The 18,664-nt window shown below is 38.2% G+C and overlaps 1 protein-coding gene across 2 annotated transcripts in view; it reads right to left on the reverse strand.

Moving 5' to 3' along the window:
• Positions 1–18,664, reverse strand: part of XPO5 (exportin 5) — a 58,988-nt gene that overhangs the window by 25,960 nt on the left and 14,364 nt on the right. For both annotated transcript variants that reach the window (XM_045843190.1, XM_045843188.1), the window contains 10 exons: positions 15,139–15,238; positions 14,165–14,248; positions 13,062–13,187; positions 11,815–11,905; positions 10,373–10,501; positions 7,124–7,242; positions 3,190–3,345; positions 1,505–1,546; positions 1,082–1,171; positions 107–306 (listed from right to left, as the gene is read on the reverse strand). In XM_045843190.1, the coding sequence (XP_045699146.1) occupies positions 107–306; positions 1,082–1,171; positions 1,505–1,546; positions 3,190–3,345; positions 7,124–7,242; positions 10,373–10,501; positions 11,815–11,905; positions 13,062–13,187; positions 14,165–14,248; positions 15,139–15,238 (1,137 nt within the window). The remainder of the gene's footprint in view (positions 1–106; positions 307–1,081; positions 1,172–1,504; positions 1,547–3,189; positions 3,346–7,123; positions 7,243–10,372; positions 10,502–11,814; positions 11,906–13,061; positions 13,188–14,164; positions 14,249–15,138; positions 15,239–18,664) is intronic.

Here is an 18,664-nt window from a genome sequence, read left to right on the forward strand (position 1 = left end):
TTTAAATTCCCTATGTTGCACTTTACGTTCCCATGACCAGCACAGCTCTTGAAATAGAATGGGTGCTTCAGTGCAGTGCCAGTAAGCAGCAAAGGATCTCCCCTACCTGTGCATGTCTTCAGAAAGCCAGATGCTGGCCACTGGTGCCATCAGCTCCTCTAGGAACATCTTCTGACGCTCATAGTTCTTGAATTGGTTGCTAATGAGAACCAGGGCTTCCATGAGGGTACACTTCTCCATTTGTGTCAGGAGTAGCTCATTGGAGAGGAGTTGTTTCACATGGTTATAAAGCATGTCAAAATTAGGCTGCAGATCACAAAGGAAAAAAAATACTAGAGGTGGTAAAGATCTAATTTTCAGGGAGAGATGAGTCACTTGAGGAAGCTGGAAGGAAAACCAAGGCATTCATTCCCCAGGTCAGGTCTATAAGACTGTCCTTAGTGGTTTAGCTTCAGGGTTCTTTAGTTTGGGCAAATAAGGCAATTTAGGCAGAAGGTGGCTGTCTTGAGTATTTGGGTAACTGCAATTTCCCATAGTGAGAAAACAATTTATCTTTTTTCTACATCAACTTTTACAGTATGCTCACAAAGGTCAGTGTGTTTTATACACACATACATACACATACTCTCACACAACACTGCATGTGTTCAGAAGAGAAATTTATGGTTAATTTGTAATTTGGAGTAGTGCTAAATTTATTCTAAAAACCATTCAAAAAATATTGGGGTTCACATCTGGCTTCTCTCAAGATTAGGCACATCATTTGCCAGTAGTAGTTAAGAACATTACATAGTGCAGTAAAGAGGTGTACACCGATGGGAAAAATTTGGTTGCATCCATATGGAAGACAACTATTTATTTTGAGGAAATATTTTGCATTTTTAACTCCTCTACTAAGTAGAAGACACCAATTGAAGAATGCTTATCTTAAGCAACGACATAGTTCCCAGTTTTCCATTTACGTGAGGTAAAAATAAAAATGAATTTACAAAAAAAAAACAAACAAAAAAAAACAAAACAAAACCACACACACCAAACTTGACAGGTCTCAGTGACTACTTGGCCAAATCCAGTGGCTTACCAGTGCAAGATGGGGGTAGTCTCGACATATCTTGATGATGGAGGAACAAGCATGTCTTCTCACGTTCCTCACTGCCCGGGTTCTGGGGGCCTAGGAAGAAATATTCAACAAATGTGGAGCCACTTTTAACACAATTTACAGATGTTGCCTATTACTATGTAAATACCTCCTCCAGAGCAAATTCACAGTCACATGTTACAACTGTGTAAAATATGAGTATAAAGACATGACATTTATAGTCACCATGAATCCATATTTACTGTTTACCCTACAGTATCTCTAGTACAAAATACTTTATCATATGACCATCTCCTGCCTTTACTTACCCTTTCTACAAAAAAAAAAAAAAAAAAAACCTAAACTAAGTGTTAGGTATTCATACTTTTGCTCTCAAGAATTGCTTGGTTGAATTAATGGTCTTACCTTACTTTCTTCAACAGTTTCAAAAGTGACAGATGAAAATAGCTAAGGGGAAGAAGAAAAAGGTCACTCATCAGTAACAACTCCCTAAAGTTTTTTTAAAACAGTAGTTATAAAGTTTCCAACTAAAAATCCCCAAAGTGTTACAATATGGCTACAAAAGGGCTTTCAATTAGTATTACACAGTTTTGAGTGTTTGTTTTCTTGGTTAAGTAGGAGGGCTTGAAATTTACAATTTTACCATCAAACATTTTACAAAGATAAAAGGCCACAGAACCCCAGAACAACCCTTGCCATCATGCAAACATTCAGCTGTAGTGATGCCTCTTCCTTCTCTACTTTTTATTAAAAGTTAAGTGATCTACCTTCCCTAACCCCACCGCATAACTCCCCATTTACTCTTTAACCCAATGCAATATGGCTGCTGCACTAGTCACTGTAATGGACTAACACTCTAAAAAAGGTCTAAAAGAGAAACCTAATAAACATTCTCCAGTTAAGAAAATTTCAGTTGCAACAAAAAAGTCCACGTTTTTGAAGTTATACTGGTCTTTGTCATACAACATTTTCTCTACTTCTCTGGCTTTTTTTCTACTTTGGAGTTTCTTTTTAAGATTTTATTTACTTTTTTTTAGAGCAGGGGAAGGGAAAGAGGAAGAGAGGGAGAACATCAATGTGTGAGAGATACATCTATCAGTTGCCTCTCACACGCCCCCCACTGGGGACCTGGCCCACAATCCAGGCATGTGCTCGGACTGGGAATTGAACTGGCAACCTTTTGGTTTGCAGGCCAGCGCTCCATCGAATGAACCACACCAGCAAGGGTTCCTTTGGGGCTTCTTATTCTTTGCTCCCTTCCCCTCAATGATAGTGATCTCCAGGGTTCCCTGCTTGAGCCACCTAATTCTACTGATCCTCTTCCTTAGGGCTTCACCTCTGTTCTTGACACTTCCATGATGACGCTGCCTTAAGTTTATCTTATAATAAACTTGTAAGTTTTCTAAAGTCTAGACCTTTAACCTCAAATAGCCAATTTATTGCGAGGTATCTCCGCAAATATTGTATACATACTTCAAACACAGTATTCTAAAACAAAACTCACTCCCTTTTCTTCCATACTCCTACACTACCTAATGATCTGCTATTTGCCCTCAGGTGGCACTCTACTACTCACCTAGTTACCTACACTGGAAACTTCTAACCCCTCTCACAATCTCCTCTCAGACTGACAGCATGCTCTGATGCCCTCTCAGGGGTGTCCAACCTTTTGGCATCTCTGGGCCACAATGGAAGAAGAGTTGTCTTGGGTCACACATTAAATATATAAACACTAATGAAAACTGATGAGCAAAAAAAAAAGGTTTTAAGTAAATTTACGATTTTTTGTTGGGCTGCATGCAGCCCATGAACCATGGATTGGACACCCCTGCTTCTTTTCCATTGCTCAGTGTACATGTCTATTAATTGCAATGCCACACCGGTACACTTGGTTACATGACTTTCTTCCCAGAGTGCTCCTAAAGGATAATGCTTTTTTTTTAAAAAAAATATTGTGGTGCTTGATCCACAATAAGTATGAGTAAATATCTGATAAATGAATAAATGACTATCAGCTTAGCTCACACTTTCAAAAGCAATTACATGTATTAGTTTAGAAATGCCAAATTGTTTACAAAGCTGAAATTTACCTTAGAGAAGACCTGGGGCAGGAACTCTGGTCTGTAGGTGACAAACGGAAAGAGTGCTGAGACATCAGTGAGGACACAAGACAGAATGAGAGGGTCCTTAGTGTCAAAGTTCAGGACCATCTGCAATAGCTCTAGTCCATCACTAACAGGGATTTCCTGTAATACAGACAAAAAAAGGCAGTTGACATGGCTGATAACTTTTCCTTTGGACTATAGTTTGCAAATGTATAACACAGTTGCCACATATGTATGGTCTTACGTACTGCTTTTTAACTCTTAAATTCGAAGCATTACTCCATGTTATGAAAATTTTTCATATATGCCATTTTAAAGATACAGTATCTCCTACTACCAGAAATTGAGACTATTTTTAGTTATTTTTCATTAGTATATAATGCTAACACACATCTTTGCAAAAATAAATTTGGCTACATTTTCAGTTATTTCATTCGAATAAGAGATTTTCGGGAATGGTTAGAATCACTGGGTCAAAAGGTATACATATATTTAACTCAAGCTGCTTTTCTTCTTTACAGGTTTTATCAATTGACTCTTTTTAAAAAAAATTATTGATTGATTTTACAGACAGGTAGAGATACTGAAATAGAGACAGAGATAGACAGAAAGATAGATAGAAACATTGATTTGTTGTTCCACTTATTTATGCATTCATTGGTTGATTCTTTTATGTGCCCTGACTGGGGATGGAACCCACAACCTAGGCATATCGGGACAACACTCTAACCAACTGAACTACCTGGTCAGGGCACCAACTGATTCTTGATCCATTAACGTGCCTTTCTTATCATGTTCTCGGCAGCACTGAGTTTATTCCCTAAAATTTGTACTTATTTAAAAGTAAAAGAGCTTACTTAAATTTGCATTTCTTCCATTATTAATGAGGGTTTTTTTTTTCATATATATCAACTATTTTAGTTTCTATTCTATATATTAACTGATCACATCTTTTCACTATTTCTCCACTGGATTCTAATGTTTTTATCAATTTATATAAACCTCTTACTGTGAAATATTCCAGGCATTTAAAATGGTATAAATAATACTTTAATGACCCTCCATACAACTTTGAGAAGTACAGTGTCACTGATGGTTGTTGTTTTGTACACATAATCTCCTTTTCAGCCACCACCCTGGATTTGTTTGTTCATAATTTCAGATTCCTTCTATTCAGATTTCTGTATATTTTTACCCCAAATGTACATAGTCCTAATTACAGTATTATATATTCACTTTTGTAGTTTGCTGTTTTGGGTCAACATATGTTTATCAGAATTATCCCTATTCATTGTATAAGCCTAGTTAATTTTCACTGGTCTATGATAAATATATTACAATCTATTCTATATAATATACTGGTGGATATTAAGTATTTTTCTTGGCTTAACACACAAGGCCTCTATATTGGTCACTCAGTACACATGTGGGGTTTCTCCTGAGTCCAGACTTAGGAGTAGAGTTGCTAGGTTGTAGGGTTACGTGTCAACTAGATATTGCCAAATTACCCTCCAAAATTATTCTCCAAAGTTGTAATATTAATTGTACTTTGTAAGTGATGATTAAGAGATAGGCTATTTTAAAAAAATTCTTAGTTGAGGACAACTTTTTCATAGCTTTTTAGAGAGAGGGGAAGGGAGAGAGGTAGAGAGAGAGACATGATTGATTGCCTTCTCATATGTGCCCCAGCTGGGGACCAAACCTGCAACCTGGGTATGTGCCCTGACCAGCAATCAAACGCACAACATTTTCATCCACAGGATGCCAATCCAACCAACTGAGCCATACTGGCTAGGGTGAGAGATAAACCTTTTAGAGGAAGAATATCAACCCCATCCATACTTATTGCAAATACTGTTTCAGGTTTGACTTTTAAAAGCTTATTTTATAAGTTAAACATATGCAGTTAAAGCCATTAATTTTTTTGTGATTACTTTCATTGTTTTTCAGTTTTTAAGAAACCCTCCCTAAACAGTTGACTTTCCCTAATGCTATTTATTAAATGATCCAATCCTTCTCATTCCTTGTATATGCTCCGAGTTGTTTCGGGGCTACTTTACTCCACTGAACTGTCTAATGCCAGTCCCACACTGCACTAAAATACTGTAGCTTTACATTTTACTATCTAAGGCAAATCAATCTTCATCTTCTTCAAAATGAGATTTCTCTCCTCCAAAGCTCTTCCCTACATTAATTCACTGCTAAAGCTACTCCAGTAGGGTTCTACCCAATGTTCTTGGATCCATTCTACTGGAAATACAAGCTCAGCTAATGCCACTATGGACAAGATGAGTAGTTTTTCAACCTTTTTAGCCAAAGAAGCTCACATAATAAAAGTTGATCTGCTCTGACTGACCAAGGGTGAGAGTGGGGATTGAGGGCAGAAGCTAGGCAGTCTGTAAAACCATTAGATGTAGGTAATACTCAGCCAAGTCAGAAATTAATGGCAACACATGGGAGTGCACCAAGCTGAGACCTGTCACTTGCACACTCCTGAGACATACAATTGTTACAGCTTCATTAAACAAGCAGGTGAATAATTTAATAGTATTTTCAAACATTCATCTACGCTCATTCTGACGCATTTGCTTTTCATGGGGGAAAAAAAGGTCGTAGAGTCAGGTTTACTTGAAATCATTGACATGCCTAAATACTACCATCTAGGATTCTCCTGAAGAAAAAAGAATTTATTGCTATTTGTTTTTCTCCCTACCAGTGGTTATGAATCTTACCAAATTTCTAATTGTTATGTAGCCCACATCTTTCTGATATATACATTCCAAACATTTTTTTGTTATTTTTTAACCAACTGGTATTTAGTATTTGACCAAATACCATCATATTCAAGGACATACTGTAAAATCCAACATACAACCAACCAGGTACTCCCCTCTCCCCTGCCCCAGGACTACCAGTCCTTTCATCAACTTAAAAACAAGTGCTGGACAAACCCTGACCATTTCTTTCTCCTGCCTTCAAGCAGGATTATACCCACATATATGGACCAACTTCAAGATGTCTAATTTAAAATGCCAGGCAAGGAAACAGCAGGGCCATTACCACTTATTTAATAAAGGGCTTTCTTCATCTGCCATACTTAGTAATAATATAAGTCCCATCTAAACTTAAAACATGACTAACATAGTAAAAATACAGGATCCAAGTAGGATTTTCCACCTACATTTTGGAATAAACTCAGAGTGTCATCATTTCAAACTGAAATGAATATAAAAACAGATGAAGTTAATAACCTTGAAATTTAATTTGTAAGAAAAAAAGAAACAATATCCCCCTCTTCTTCAAGAGACTTAGTTTCTTTCTACAACTAACCCAGAACACATTAAAATGTAATTAACACCAAATGAGCAATACAGTCATTTTAATTTAATTAACATAATTAATATATCCAGTATGTGCTATTATCTAATTCATTATAGCTTTACCTAAGGTAATGTTATAAGAGGGTGATAGGTGACATGAAGTATAAAAAAACCAGAACTATTTATTTAGTTATTCAGAGAAGAAAGCCACTGATCATCCAAAATGAATATTCTAGTCTATCTGCCATACACTGAAAAAGAGGCTTAATGGCAAGTATCTCAAGATTCTCCAATTCAAGGTTTGGAATAGTTATTCTACCTGTGGTTCAGTGTACTATCAGCTCATATGATAAATACTGCCCCTTCATATGATGAATATCAGCCCCTTAAGATGAATACTAAACATTGTAGGGCTGAGAGTCAGACAGGCCTGAGTTAGCTCTGATACTTACAAGCCATGGAATTTGAGTATGCTATTTAACCTTTCTGAATCCCATTTTCTTCTTCTGTAAGATGCACATCCACAGATTTCCTATCTCTCTATTAGTTTTCAAAAGGTCAAAATCATCACACAATCAGCATTGGATAGAGTTACTTACTTCTTTATCTAGTGTTCGAAACATCTGGTTGATTACACTTTCCAAAAAAAAGGTCATGGCTTCCCACTGCACAAATGAAGGTGAGAAAATGGAGCAGAGGCCACCTTCCCCAGTTCCAGCTGTAAGAAAACAGGGATTTAAAACACACTCACACACATCAACACTGTAGGTAGGATCACAAAGACACAGAAAGACAATGGGGCCTTAGAGACTACTTGGTAATTTCACAGTTAAAGGTACTAAATAATCTTAACCCCTCGGTTTGGGAAAAGAACAAAATGGAAAAGGAGTCTCTATTCTGCTTCCACCTCTTACGATGAGCTGTCTGAATTCAGCTCTGTAAGCCTTATCTATAAAACCATTTTGAGTACTGAGTAAGAATATACAAGTAAGCATCAAAAACAGTGCTTGGCCAATTAGAGGCAATTGATAAATATTAAGTTCTCCTTTCCTTCTTTATAATCTGTCCATGAGAATCTGAATAATTAAGATATTTGAGTGTCTTTGGGACTTCCGGCTAAGATGGAGGCGTAGGTAGACACACTGTGCCTCCTCACACAACTAAAATAAGGCCAACAAAAATTTAGAAGAAAAAAAAAAAAAAACAAACACCAACCAGTACTGACAGAAAATTGAACTGTATGGAAGTTCGACAACCAAGGAGTTAAAGGTCCCAGCATGGGGAAATAAAGCTTCAAAACATAAACTGAAAACACCTGTGGGGGTTGAGGGGCCGGGAGAAACTCCCAGCCTAACAGGGGAGTTCATGGGAGAGACCCACAGGGTCCCAGAATGTACACAAACCCACCCACAAGGGAATCAGCACCAGGAAGGCCCAATTTGCTTGTGGAAAGCGGGGGGAATGACTGAAATCCAGCAGAGAGCAGAGGAAGTGCCACTGTTCCCTCTTGGACCCCTGCCCCATATATAGCATCACAACACAGCAACTGGGTTGCCACGCCCTGGTGAACACCTAAGACTCCACCCCTCACTACATAACAGGCGCGTCAGGCTAAAAAAAAATGGCCCAAATGAAAGAACAGATCAAAGCATCAGAAAAATACAACTAAGCGACGAAGAGATAGCCAGCCTATCAGATACATAGTTCAAAGCACTGGTGATCAGGATGCTCACAGAATTGGTTGAATCTGTTCGAAAATTAGATGAAAAAACGAAGGCTACATAAAGTGAAATAAAGGAAAAGGTACAGGGAACCAACAGTGATGGGAAGGAAACTGGGACTCAAATCATTGGTGTGGACCAGAAGGAAGGAAGAAACAACCAAACAGAAAAGAATGAAGAAATAAGAATTCAAAAATATGAGGAGAGGCTTAGGAACCTCTAGGACATCTTTAAACGATCCAACATCTGAATTATAGGGGTACCAGAAGAAGAAGAAGAAGAGCAACAAGTGGAAAAGTTATCTGAACAAATTATAAAGGAGAACTTCCCCAATCTGGCAAAGGAAATAGACTTGCAGAAGTCCAGGAAGCTCAGAGAGTCCCAAAGAAGTTGGACCCGAGGAGGAACACACCAAGGCACATCATAATTACATTAACCAAGATAAAAATGAAGGAGAGAATCCTAAAAGCAGCAAGAAATAAGGAGACAGTTACCTACAAAGGATTTCCCATCAGACTGCTAGCTGATTTCTCAAAAGAGACCTTATAGGCAAGAAGGGGCTGGAAAGAAGTATTCCAAGTCATGAAAGGCAAGGACCTACATCCAAGATTGCTCTATCCAGCAAAGCTTTCATTTAGAATGGAAGGGCAGATAAAGTGCTTCTCAGAAAAGGTCAAGTTCAAGGAGTTCATCATCACCAAGCCCTTATTATATGAAATGTTAAAGGGACTTATCTAAGAAAAAGAAGATAAAAAACATATACAGTAAAATGACAGCACATTTACAATTATGAAGAACCACACCTAAAACAAAAACAAAAACAAACTAAGCAAATAACTAGAACAGGAACAGAACCACAGAAATGGAGATCACATGAAGGGTTATCAACAGGGGAGTGGGAGGAGGAGCGGGGGGAAGGTACAGAGAATAAGTAGCATAGATGGTAGGTAGAAAATAGATAGGGGGAGGGTAAGAATAGTATGGGAAATGTAGAAGCTAAAGAACTTATAAGTGTGACACATGGACAAGAACTAAAGGGGGGGAACATGGGTGGTAGAAGGTGTGCAGGGTGAAGGGGAGTGAAGAGGGGGAAATGGGACAACTGTAATAGCATAATCAGTAAAATATGTTTAAAAAAGATATTTGAGACCATAAATAATCCTTCCAACAAAAAACTGACATAAGATACAAAATGCTGCTTCACATCCAATAGCTTCACATCCTCAGGACAATTGCAAAGGCTGTGTCTAGAGAACTGTGACACCCTCCAAGATCACAAGTATCATCAAGCCACATCACTCAAACAGCAAGGCACAGGCAAAAGGACTTAGAAATTACTTTTCTTGCTTCCATTAGTGTTTCCATTTACTAGCTTCATCTAAGTGCAAATATGGAGCCTCTACAAACATTCACATTACTAGACACCAAGAACCTTCAGAGTCAATGGTGAATATGTAAAACTGAATGCTAAATCCCTTGATTGTCAAGTAACTAATGTACTCAGTAACTGACCATTAATATGGACCTTTTTTAAAGCAGTGATTTACAACTCTCTCCAGCTGTGTAAATCGCTGTTATTCATAGCATGCATTAAGGACAGACAGAAGATATGGAGAACAGAGAATTTACCTTGTTTATGCATTTGGGTAGAGGAGGGTAATTTTGATTTTACATAAAGTGGCATTTTTCCAAAGGCTCTGAGGTAGCTGAGTGGGAAGCCCTTGTTCTGCTCCTGTTATGCCTAACAAGACATTCCTTCTGAGTTTAGGAATGGTGCTACTCAAAGCTTGGTCGAAAGCTTTAAAAAGTTAAGTACAGATATGCAATCTAAGAGAGTACCTGAAGTGAAGTAATAAAATTAACAATAAACAATTAGTTGATTATGTTAAAAAGGAAAAATGAAAGCAAAACTGAACATAGATTTACTCTAATTTAAACAGATAAAAAATTTGGTGTTACTTGCTTTCTCTGTGTGCAAATGAAAACACTGGAACTGGTCAATGAGCGAAGATATTTTTGAATACTATTAGCATACTGTTCTGAAGTATGATTTAGGAGATTTACTTTCTATGTACAATTTTGATACAATATTTCACTAATGTTCAGACACTAAGAAAAAAAACTTACGGTTTATTGATCCAGTATCAACAGAAGTTGACAGCTGATATTTTAGCCATTCCCCAGCCATCTGGAAGCTAGTCTTGGGATCCAAACGACATGCTAACCTCATTACCTCTCCCTGTTGGGCCCGGGAAGCTGCCAAGAGCAAGACAACTCTGATAACTGGTATATAATAGGTACTTAGTTAATGTTCATTCATTTATCTATCCCAGGGGAAAATGTTTAAAGAAACTGTTTTGCAGACTCACGCTTTGAATGTACCAATATTCAGTAAAGTTTTGTTAACAAATCCAGACATTTTAAAAAATGATCTCTGGAAATTGCCCTATAAACTAGATCCTGTAAGTGGCAAACTAAAAATGGTCTCCCATTTCTGTTGGAATTAAAAGTACAGGTTTGTACAGATGTAAAATGGTATGACTGCTGTGGAAAACAGCCTGGCAGTTCCTGAAATCATTAAACATGAAATTAACATATGATCCAGTAATTCCCTTCCTAGGCATACACCCAAGAGAAATAAAAACACATGTGTACTAAAAAACTTGTATTCCAGTGGCATAGCAGCATTATTCTGTATAGCCAAAAAGTAGAAACAACTCAAATATGCATCAATTTATGAATGGATGAATAAAATATATATATCCATACAATGAAACATTGGTAATAAAAAGAAATGAAGTACTGATACACGCTTCATCACAGATGAATATTAAAAACATTATGCTAAGTAAAAGAAAGCAGTTACAAAAATAACACATTGTATCATTTCATTTATATGAAATGTTCAGAATATGGAAATAGAAAGTGAATTAGTGATTGCCCAAGGCTGGGAAGGAAGAGGGGACTGGGAGCTGACTGTTAAAGGGTGCAGCCTTTCTTAGGGTCATAAAAATGTCCTAAAATTGTGGTGATGGTTGTACAACTATGAAAATACTGAAAAACACTGAATTGTATACTACAAATTGATAAACTGTATGGTGGTAAATGAATTAAATCTCAATAAAGCTGGCATAAAAAAAAAAGGGAAACCAGGCTACGGCTACAGAAACTCAGAACATAATTAGAATATGAGGTTACAGGAGCTTTTCTTTTCTTTCTTAGAATACCCACATGATAAGACGGTATTTAATCTTGAGTATTGAAAAAAATTCAAGACTTACATACAATTACTATCTTCTAAAAATTAATGTCCAAAGGCAGTGTGTGTGTGTGTGTGTGTGTGTGTGTGTGTGAGAGAGAGAGAGAGAGAGAGAGAATGAGGGCGGGGGGGAGAGAATATGCTAGGCTTTTGAAATAAGTGCAATCCCAGCACCCTCTGCAATGTGAAACTAGAGCTTACATAGACTGCTGTCCGAATTTGGGCCTCTTGAATACAGAACCCCAAGGGTATGTACCATGATTCACTAGACACATTCTGAGACTGCTGGGAGAAATTCCGGGTCACTTACAGTTGAAGAAAGCATTGAAGTCCTCATCACTGTCAAAATCAAATCGAGAATATTCACAGCTAGGGCTATCTGTTTTAGAAGGAAAGCCCATCTGGAAAGAGAAAGATAGTTGGGGAAAGGGATGAAAAGTGACCTACCAAAAGAGTATTGAACTGCAGGAGCTCAAGCACTAAGAAGAGTTAGGGTTTACATGAGACATTTTATGACAAATAACTGCTCTGGTCCTTCAGCCACATGAGGACACAATGAGATGGCCACTATGAACCAGGAAGTGGGTTCTCATCAGACCTGAGTCTGTCAGCCCCTTGACCTTTGACTTGCAGCCTCCAGAACTGCGAGAAATAAATGTTTATGAAATAAATAAATAAATAAATAAATAAATAACTACTCCTGTTCTATCCCAAGTCCACAATTTGCTACTAGTTCCAATAGGCCTAAGAGTGGTAGAAAAGAGAACGCTTTTATTTGATACTCTTCCAGATTCCTCAGGGAGCATTTAAATGCTGGAATTTGTTAAGGGTTTGAGTACAAAAATGTCCTAAGACAAAGTGCTAATAAAGCATGAAATCAGTAAAAAAAGAACTGAGAACTATTTGTTTCCTTAAATGTTGAACTCTGAGAATAAGCATGGAACTTTTTATGTTTCATTCAAAAAGAAGACAACCATGGCAGACAAGTAGGACACAAGTGCTATGTGTGAAGCGAATTCCTTAAGGAAATAAGGGGACCCTTGAATGGGTCCCATTCTCTGATTTTACAAACCAAGATTAAGCATCAGTCAGCTGCAAGAGCACTTAGCAGATCTCAGGGAATACAAGCAACTCTCTACTGAGGTAGTGAGCAATTTGTTTCCTCTCCCCCTCCCTTTTCATTCACCTTCCTCTCACTTGACTTTCAGAAACAACCAGATATTAATTCCTCTTGGAATCTTCATCACTCCACCCTTCTTTCCACTTTTAACTTCTGAAAAGCAATTATCCCATTGCATGGTCATGGTCATGCTCTTGCCCTATCACTCCTTTTACCTAGCATCTAGTCCAACAGGTGGTATATAAGTGCTCCAAGATAGAAAGAATAGATACAATAATCAGGACTGCTTTCTTCTTGAAGAATAAGAGAATATACTCAAAGATATTCTCTTATTCTCAAAGATATTAGTGACCAAGATAAAGTTGGCAATGATGTCAATCTAAGTCTTATTATGTGTCTTTGTCTACATTTCACATGTTTAGATTCTCAGTGCATACCTTGACCAAGTTTGTCATAGAAGCGCGAAGATATTTTGGTATTATTGCTAACAGCAAAGGGTCACGGGATAGGATCTCATGCCGGAAAAGGGCTCCCCAAGTCATCTGAGTTGAAGAACGTAGAAACTAAAGGGGAAAAAGAAAAGTAAAATCTGCTGATTGCTGAGGGTTGGGTGTTGTCCTGCAAACTGAAAGGTGGTCAGTCTGATTTCTGGAAAGGGCACATGCCTGGGTTGTGGGCCAGGTACCCAGTTGTGGGGTATATGATAGGCAATTGAATGATATTTCTCTTGCACATCGAGTTTCTCTCCCTCCCTTCTCTCTCTCTAAAAATAAATAAATAATCTTTTTAAAAGATCTGTTTACGGCCCTGGCTGGCGTAGCTCAGTGGATTGAGTGCGGGCTGTAAAGCAAAGCATCGCAGGTTCAATTCCCAGTCAGGGCACATGCCTGGGTTGGGGGATGTTTCTCTCTCTCTTTCTCCCTCTCTGGAAATAAATGAATAAAATCTTTAAAAAAAATCTGTTTACAGATTTGGATTTTATATAACCAGGAAGGATTGTTACTTAGCCCAACAATTATCAACTATATTTTTTCAATGGAAATAAACCACTATAATGCTTTGAACTGCCCATACTGTATACATCAGTAATGACCAACTGCTCATTATGTACTACATGTTAATGAGACAGACTGTGGGTCAGGTAAAATTCCTGGAGTGTCAGCTGGAATCCACTACTTTCTCTTTTATGCAAGAAAGGTTATAGGAATCTCAGGGTGATATTACAAGAAGAATCTTGAATTGGATGAAGTTAATTTATATTTAAAATATCTTTAGTAGCAAATCACCTGGGACATACCTCACATCTGACTGAGCATTATCAAAAGGATATTACTGAAGGGGAAAAGCTAATGACCCTGATGGTACAATCCTGGTTCAGGAAGACAATTCAGCAATACTATTAATGAAATGATACTCTGGCTATTTTCTAGGGCCTTAAGAGTCACATTTTATATATAAGCTGCTAATTACTTCAGGCCATAGTGCTTGGTTTTGGCTTACCTAACTAAAATTTTTGAAAAGTTACCTGCATAAAATTTACCTGACTTGGATGCGTTGTGAAAGCAAGAAAAGATTCCAGGTATTTCCCAAAGTTTGCTGGTGTTTCTACATTAGAATCCACACCCTGTTGGACAAAAAGTCCATTACATTAATGATACTGATTAGGGGAGGGAAGTAGGAAGAGTGGAATAACAAATACAGATACCTTAAACATACAAAAATTTCAGTTTTGAAATGACTATGTACTTCCTGTGGTCTGAGGAAGACCTTACTTCAGGGCTTAAAAATGGGAAAGCCACTTTACCTCCTTAATTATCATCATTAAAACCCATTCTGTCGTCAAATAGTAAAATAAAAAACAGTATTCATTTCAGAAATCACAGAGAGAAGAAATCCATAATATTTCTTTATATCTGGTCTATTCACATCTCTGTGACCCATTAAATAACCACCCAATGTTATATCTTATGTCTGAAACTCTATCTTCTAACTATTCAAGCCACCATAAAAAAGACATAATATCAAATATAAATATCTGTATCAATATCCTATCTTTCAACTTGTAAGACTGAGTATTAAATATTTCCTTAAAGATAGGTATTTATAGGTAAATCAGAATTAAGTTTTCTTTTATGATCCAATAATAGATCCTTTAGATTTATAGAAGAGGTTCTTTATTCAAATTCATAATGTTTCATAATCTAATAGGACTTTCAGAAATGGTACACTCAGCAGACTGATATTTTACAAAACATCACAAGAATACCAACGTTGACTTTATGGTGTAACATTCATGGATGTTTGCTACTGACATTAATAACTGACCTGTTAAAAGAAATTTATATCATTTAAACTCTGTTAAAAGAATTTAATCTGTAGAACCACATGAAATAATCTGCAGGGCAATGCTCCATGAAGCTAATATCAATGGCATGTGTCAGCCCTAATACAAATAAAACTTTCTAAACACTCCCCTCAAACAGCCGTGAAACGCTCCAGAAATTAAGTACTCACCAGCAATGCGCAGAGCTGATTGCCCAGAGCACATAGCACCTGACAGAGTCTCTTCAGGAAAACATAGTGTTTTTCTACCAAGCCTCCTCCATCAGCAGTCCTGTAAGATGAAAAAATAGTGTGATTAGCTGCACATCAAGAGAGCCAAAGGGATTCCCAACAATTGGAAATGCATGTGGTCTGTGCTCAACATTCAAATTTGTTATTAAAGTTAAAAACAAAACTACCAAAAAAGTCCCTCCAAAACTGAAAGATGGATGAAGAATAGTATTCAATGCAGTCTCATCCCTTAAGACACACTAATTTGGGGCATTATATGGTCCTTGGGTATTCTAGAGTAGTAACACGAACTCTGAGCATGACTCCAGACAACAATGTACATACTTATATATTTTAAAAAGCTGCCCAAAGCAGCTTTGGTTGCTCCCTAGGTATTGGTTGATAACTAGGGAGAACTTAGGAGAGATCCCTAGGGAAGCATGTGTAACATTTTCTTATATCACGACAAAATTAAAAGGACTATAATCAAGAGAATGAGAAGAGAAGATACAGACTGAAAGAAAATATTTGCAAAAGACACATCTGAAAAGGGCTATTTAACCAAAATATATAATAAACTCTTAAAACTCTATAGTAAGAAAATAACCCAACTAAAAAATAGGCTAAAGATATCTCCTCAAATACACAGATAGCAACTACACATATGAAAAGATGCTCTACAGACTTCCAGTCAAGATGGCAGCATAGGTAAACACGGCTCACCTCCTCACACAACCACATCAAAATGACAACTAAATTATAGAACCACCACCACTCAGAACTGTCAGAAATTGAGTTGAATGGAAGCCTGACAACTACAGAATTAAAGAGACCACTTGCATCCAGACTGGTAGGAGAGGTAGAGAGGCTGAATAGGCTGGTCCCACATCCACATGTGCTGGATAAAAATTTGGGAGGTATGTCTGGGAAGCGACGAGTCCCAGCCCCATACCAGGCCACAGCCCAGGGTTCCAGTGCCAGGAAGTTAAGTCCTCATAACTTCTGGCTGCAAAAACCAGCAGGGATTGGTCAGTGGAAGAAACTGCTGGAGCTCCAAGCAGTTCTTCTTAAAGAACCCACACATGGACTCACCTACTTAGACTCACTCCCTCTGAGCTCTAGCAACAAGCTAGCAGCTTGAAAAGCACTAGTGGCATATGGGAAGGAACTGTAGTGTCTGGCATCAAGGCAAGAGCTGGGGAACAGCTTTCCCCCAGACAGAAAGGCAGGCAGAGGCCATTATACCTTTTTTGAACCCTCCGCCCCACAGAGGCATAGAGCTGGCAGGCTGCTATGTCTGAGACTTTATCAAATTGGCTAACACTATTTACCCCACCTTGGATATCCCAAGGAACTGTCACACCAAACTTACTACTGTCAACAGTTGCTTTTCCATATGAGTGGCTGGTCTTGGCTCAGGCTTCACAACTTCCTAAATCCTCTCAAACAAGTAAAGCTGGTGTCAGTGCGCCCTCAGCCCTATATAGCTAGCTAATTGGCCCCAGGCATGGTACTAGCAGCAGTTGGCTTAGATGCACAGCTTGGCTTCAACTGGGAATCTCCCAGCCCAGCACAAGTAGTAGCCATCTCAGATTGCTTTATAGTTTAGGCAGGGTAGCCCCAGCAAAACACAGGCTGGGGTGGACCTTGGCCTGCACCACCCAGGAAACTCCAGGGCCTGACCACCCACTGGACAGCCATAGACCACATCAGAGCACCACCATGCTGCTATGCACAGATGATCCTCCACATAGGGCAGAGGTTGGTGGTCTGTGGTCATAGCCAGTCCTTCCAGCTGATTGGAAGGTAAATCCCTCCCACTGATCTGCCAACAGCATGAAGGACACACCTCAAGTACCCAGACTGGATGAGAGGAGAGGCTGTGCCACTGGACTCTATAGGACACTTACATTAGGCCACACTAATAAGACATGGAATCAAAGCAGCTCTAAATAGAAACAATCACAGAAAGACAAAGAAATACGGCTCATATGAAAAACAGATCAAAACTCCAGAAAAAGAACTAAATAAAATGGAGATAAGCAATCTATCAGATGCAGAGTTCAAAACACTGGTTATAAGGATGCTCAAGGAACTTAGCAAGGACCTCAACAGCATAAAAAAGATCCAGTCAGAAACAAAGGACACACCAATTGAAATAAGAAACAAGTTTACAGGGAAACAATAGTAGAGTGAATGAAGCCAAGTCAAATCAATGATTAGGAATATTAGGAAATAAAAAACCAACCAATCAGAACAAGAAGAAAAAGGAATCAAAAAACAAACAAAAAACGAGGATAGCATAAACAGCCTCTAGGACAACTTCCAGAGGTCCAACATTTGCATCACAGAGATGCCAGAAGGAGAAGAGAAAGAGCAAGAAATCGCAAATCTGTTTGAAAAAATAATGCAAGAAAACTTCCTTAATTTGGTGAAGGAAACAGACATGCAAGTCTAGGAAGCACACAGAGTCCCACAAGATGGATGTAAAAAGGCCCACTTCAAGGCACATCATAACTAATATGCCAAAGGTTAAAGATAAAGAGAGAATCTTAAAAGCAGCAAGAAAAAAGCAGTTAGTTACAAGGAGGGGAGTTCCCATAAGACGGTCAGCTGATTTCTCAAAAGAAACTTTGCAGGCTAGAAAGGATTCCCAAGAAATATTTAAAGTCATGAAAAGCAGGGACCTACAGCCAAGGTTGTATTATCCAGCAAAACTATCATTTAGAATGGAAGGGCAGGTAAAGAGCTTCCTAGACAAAGGAGTTCATCATCACCAAACCATAATTATATGAAATGTTAAAGGGACTCATTTAAGATAAATAAGATGATCAGAGCGATAACAATAAAATGGCAATAAATACATATCAATGAGTGAATCTAAAAAACAAACTAAGCAAACAAGAAGAACAGAGGCAGAATCCAGACTCATGGATCCTGAGAGTGTTTTGATGGTTGCCAGATAGGAAATGAGTGTAGAGGAATGAGTGAAGAGGTAAGGGGATTACGAAGTACAAATAGTTACAGAATTGCCATGGGGATGTCAAGTACAGTATAGGAAATGGAGTAGTTCAGGAAATGGAGCAGCCAAAGCGCTTACAAGCATAACCCACGGACATGAACAATGGTGTGGGGGCTGCCTAAAGCAGTGGGGGGTGCTGGGTGAAGAGTGGCAAAGCGGGGAAAACTGGGACAATTGTAGTAGCACAATCAATAAAACATAATTTTTAAAAAAGGAAGAAAAGATGCTTCACAGGTCATCAGAGAAATGCAAATTAAAACAACAAAACACTGCACAACTATTAGAATGGTCAAAATCCAACAATGAAAACACCAAATGCTGTCAAGAATGTGGAGCAATAGAAAATCTTTGTTATTGAGAAGGTACACCCACTCTGGAAGACAGTTTAATCCAGCAATCGCCCCTCCTAGGTATTTACCCAAAGGAGCTGAAAAATCTGTTCACACAAAAGCGTGCATGCTTACA

The sequence above is a fragment of the Phyllostomus hastatus genome, unplaced genomic scaffold (genome assembly GCF_019186645.2).
Source record: "Phyllostomus hastatus isolate PE091 unplaced genomic scaffold, TTU_PhHast_1.1 phas_contig_40, whole genome shotgun sequence".
Lineage (NCBI taxonomy): Eukaryota > Metazoa > Chordata > Mammalia > Chiroptera > Phyllostomidae > Phyllostomus > Phyllostomus hastatus.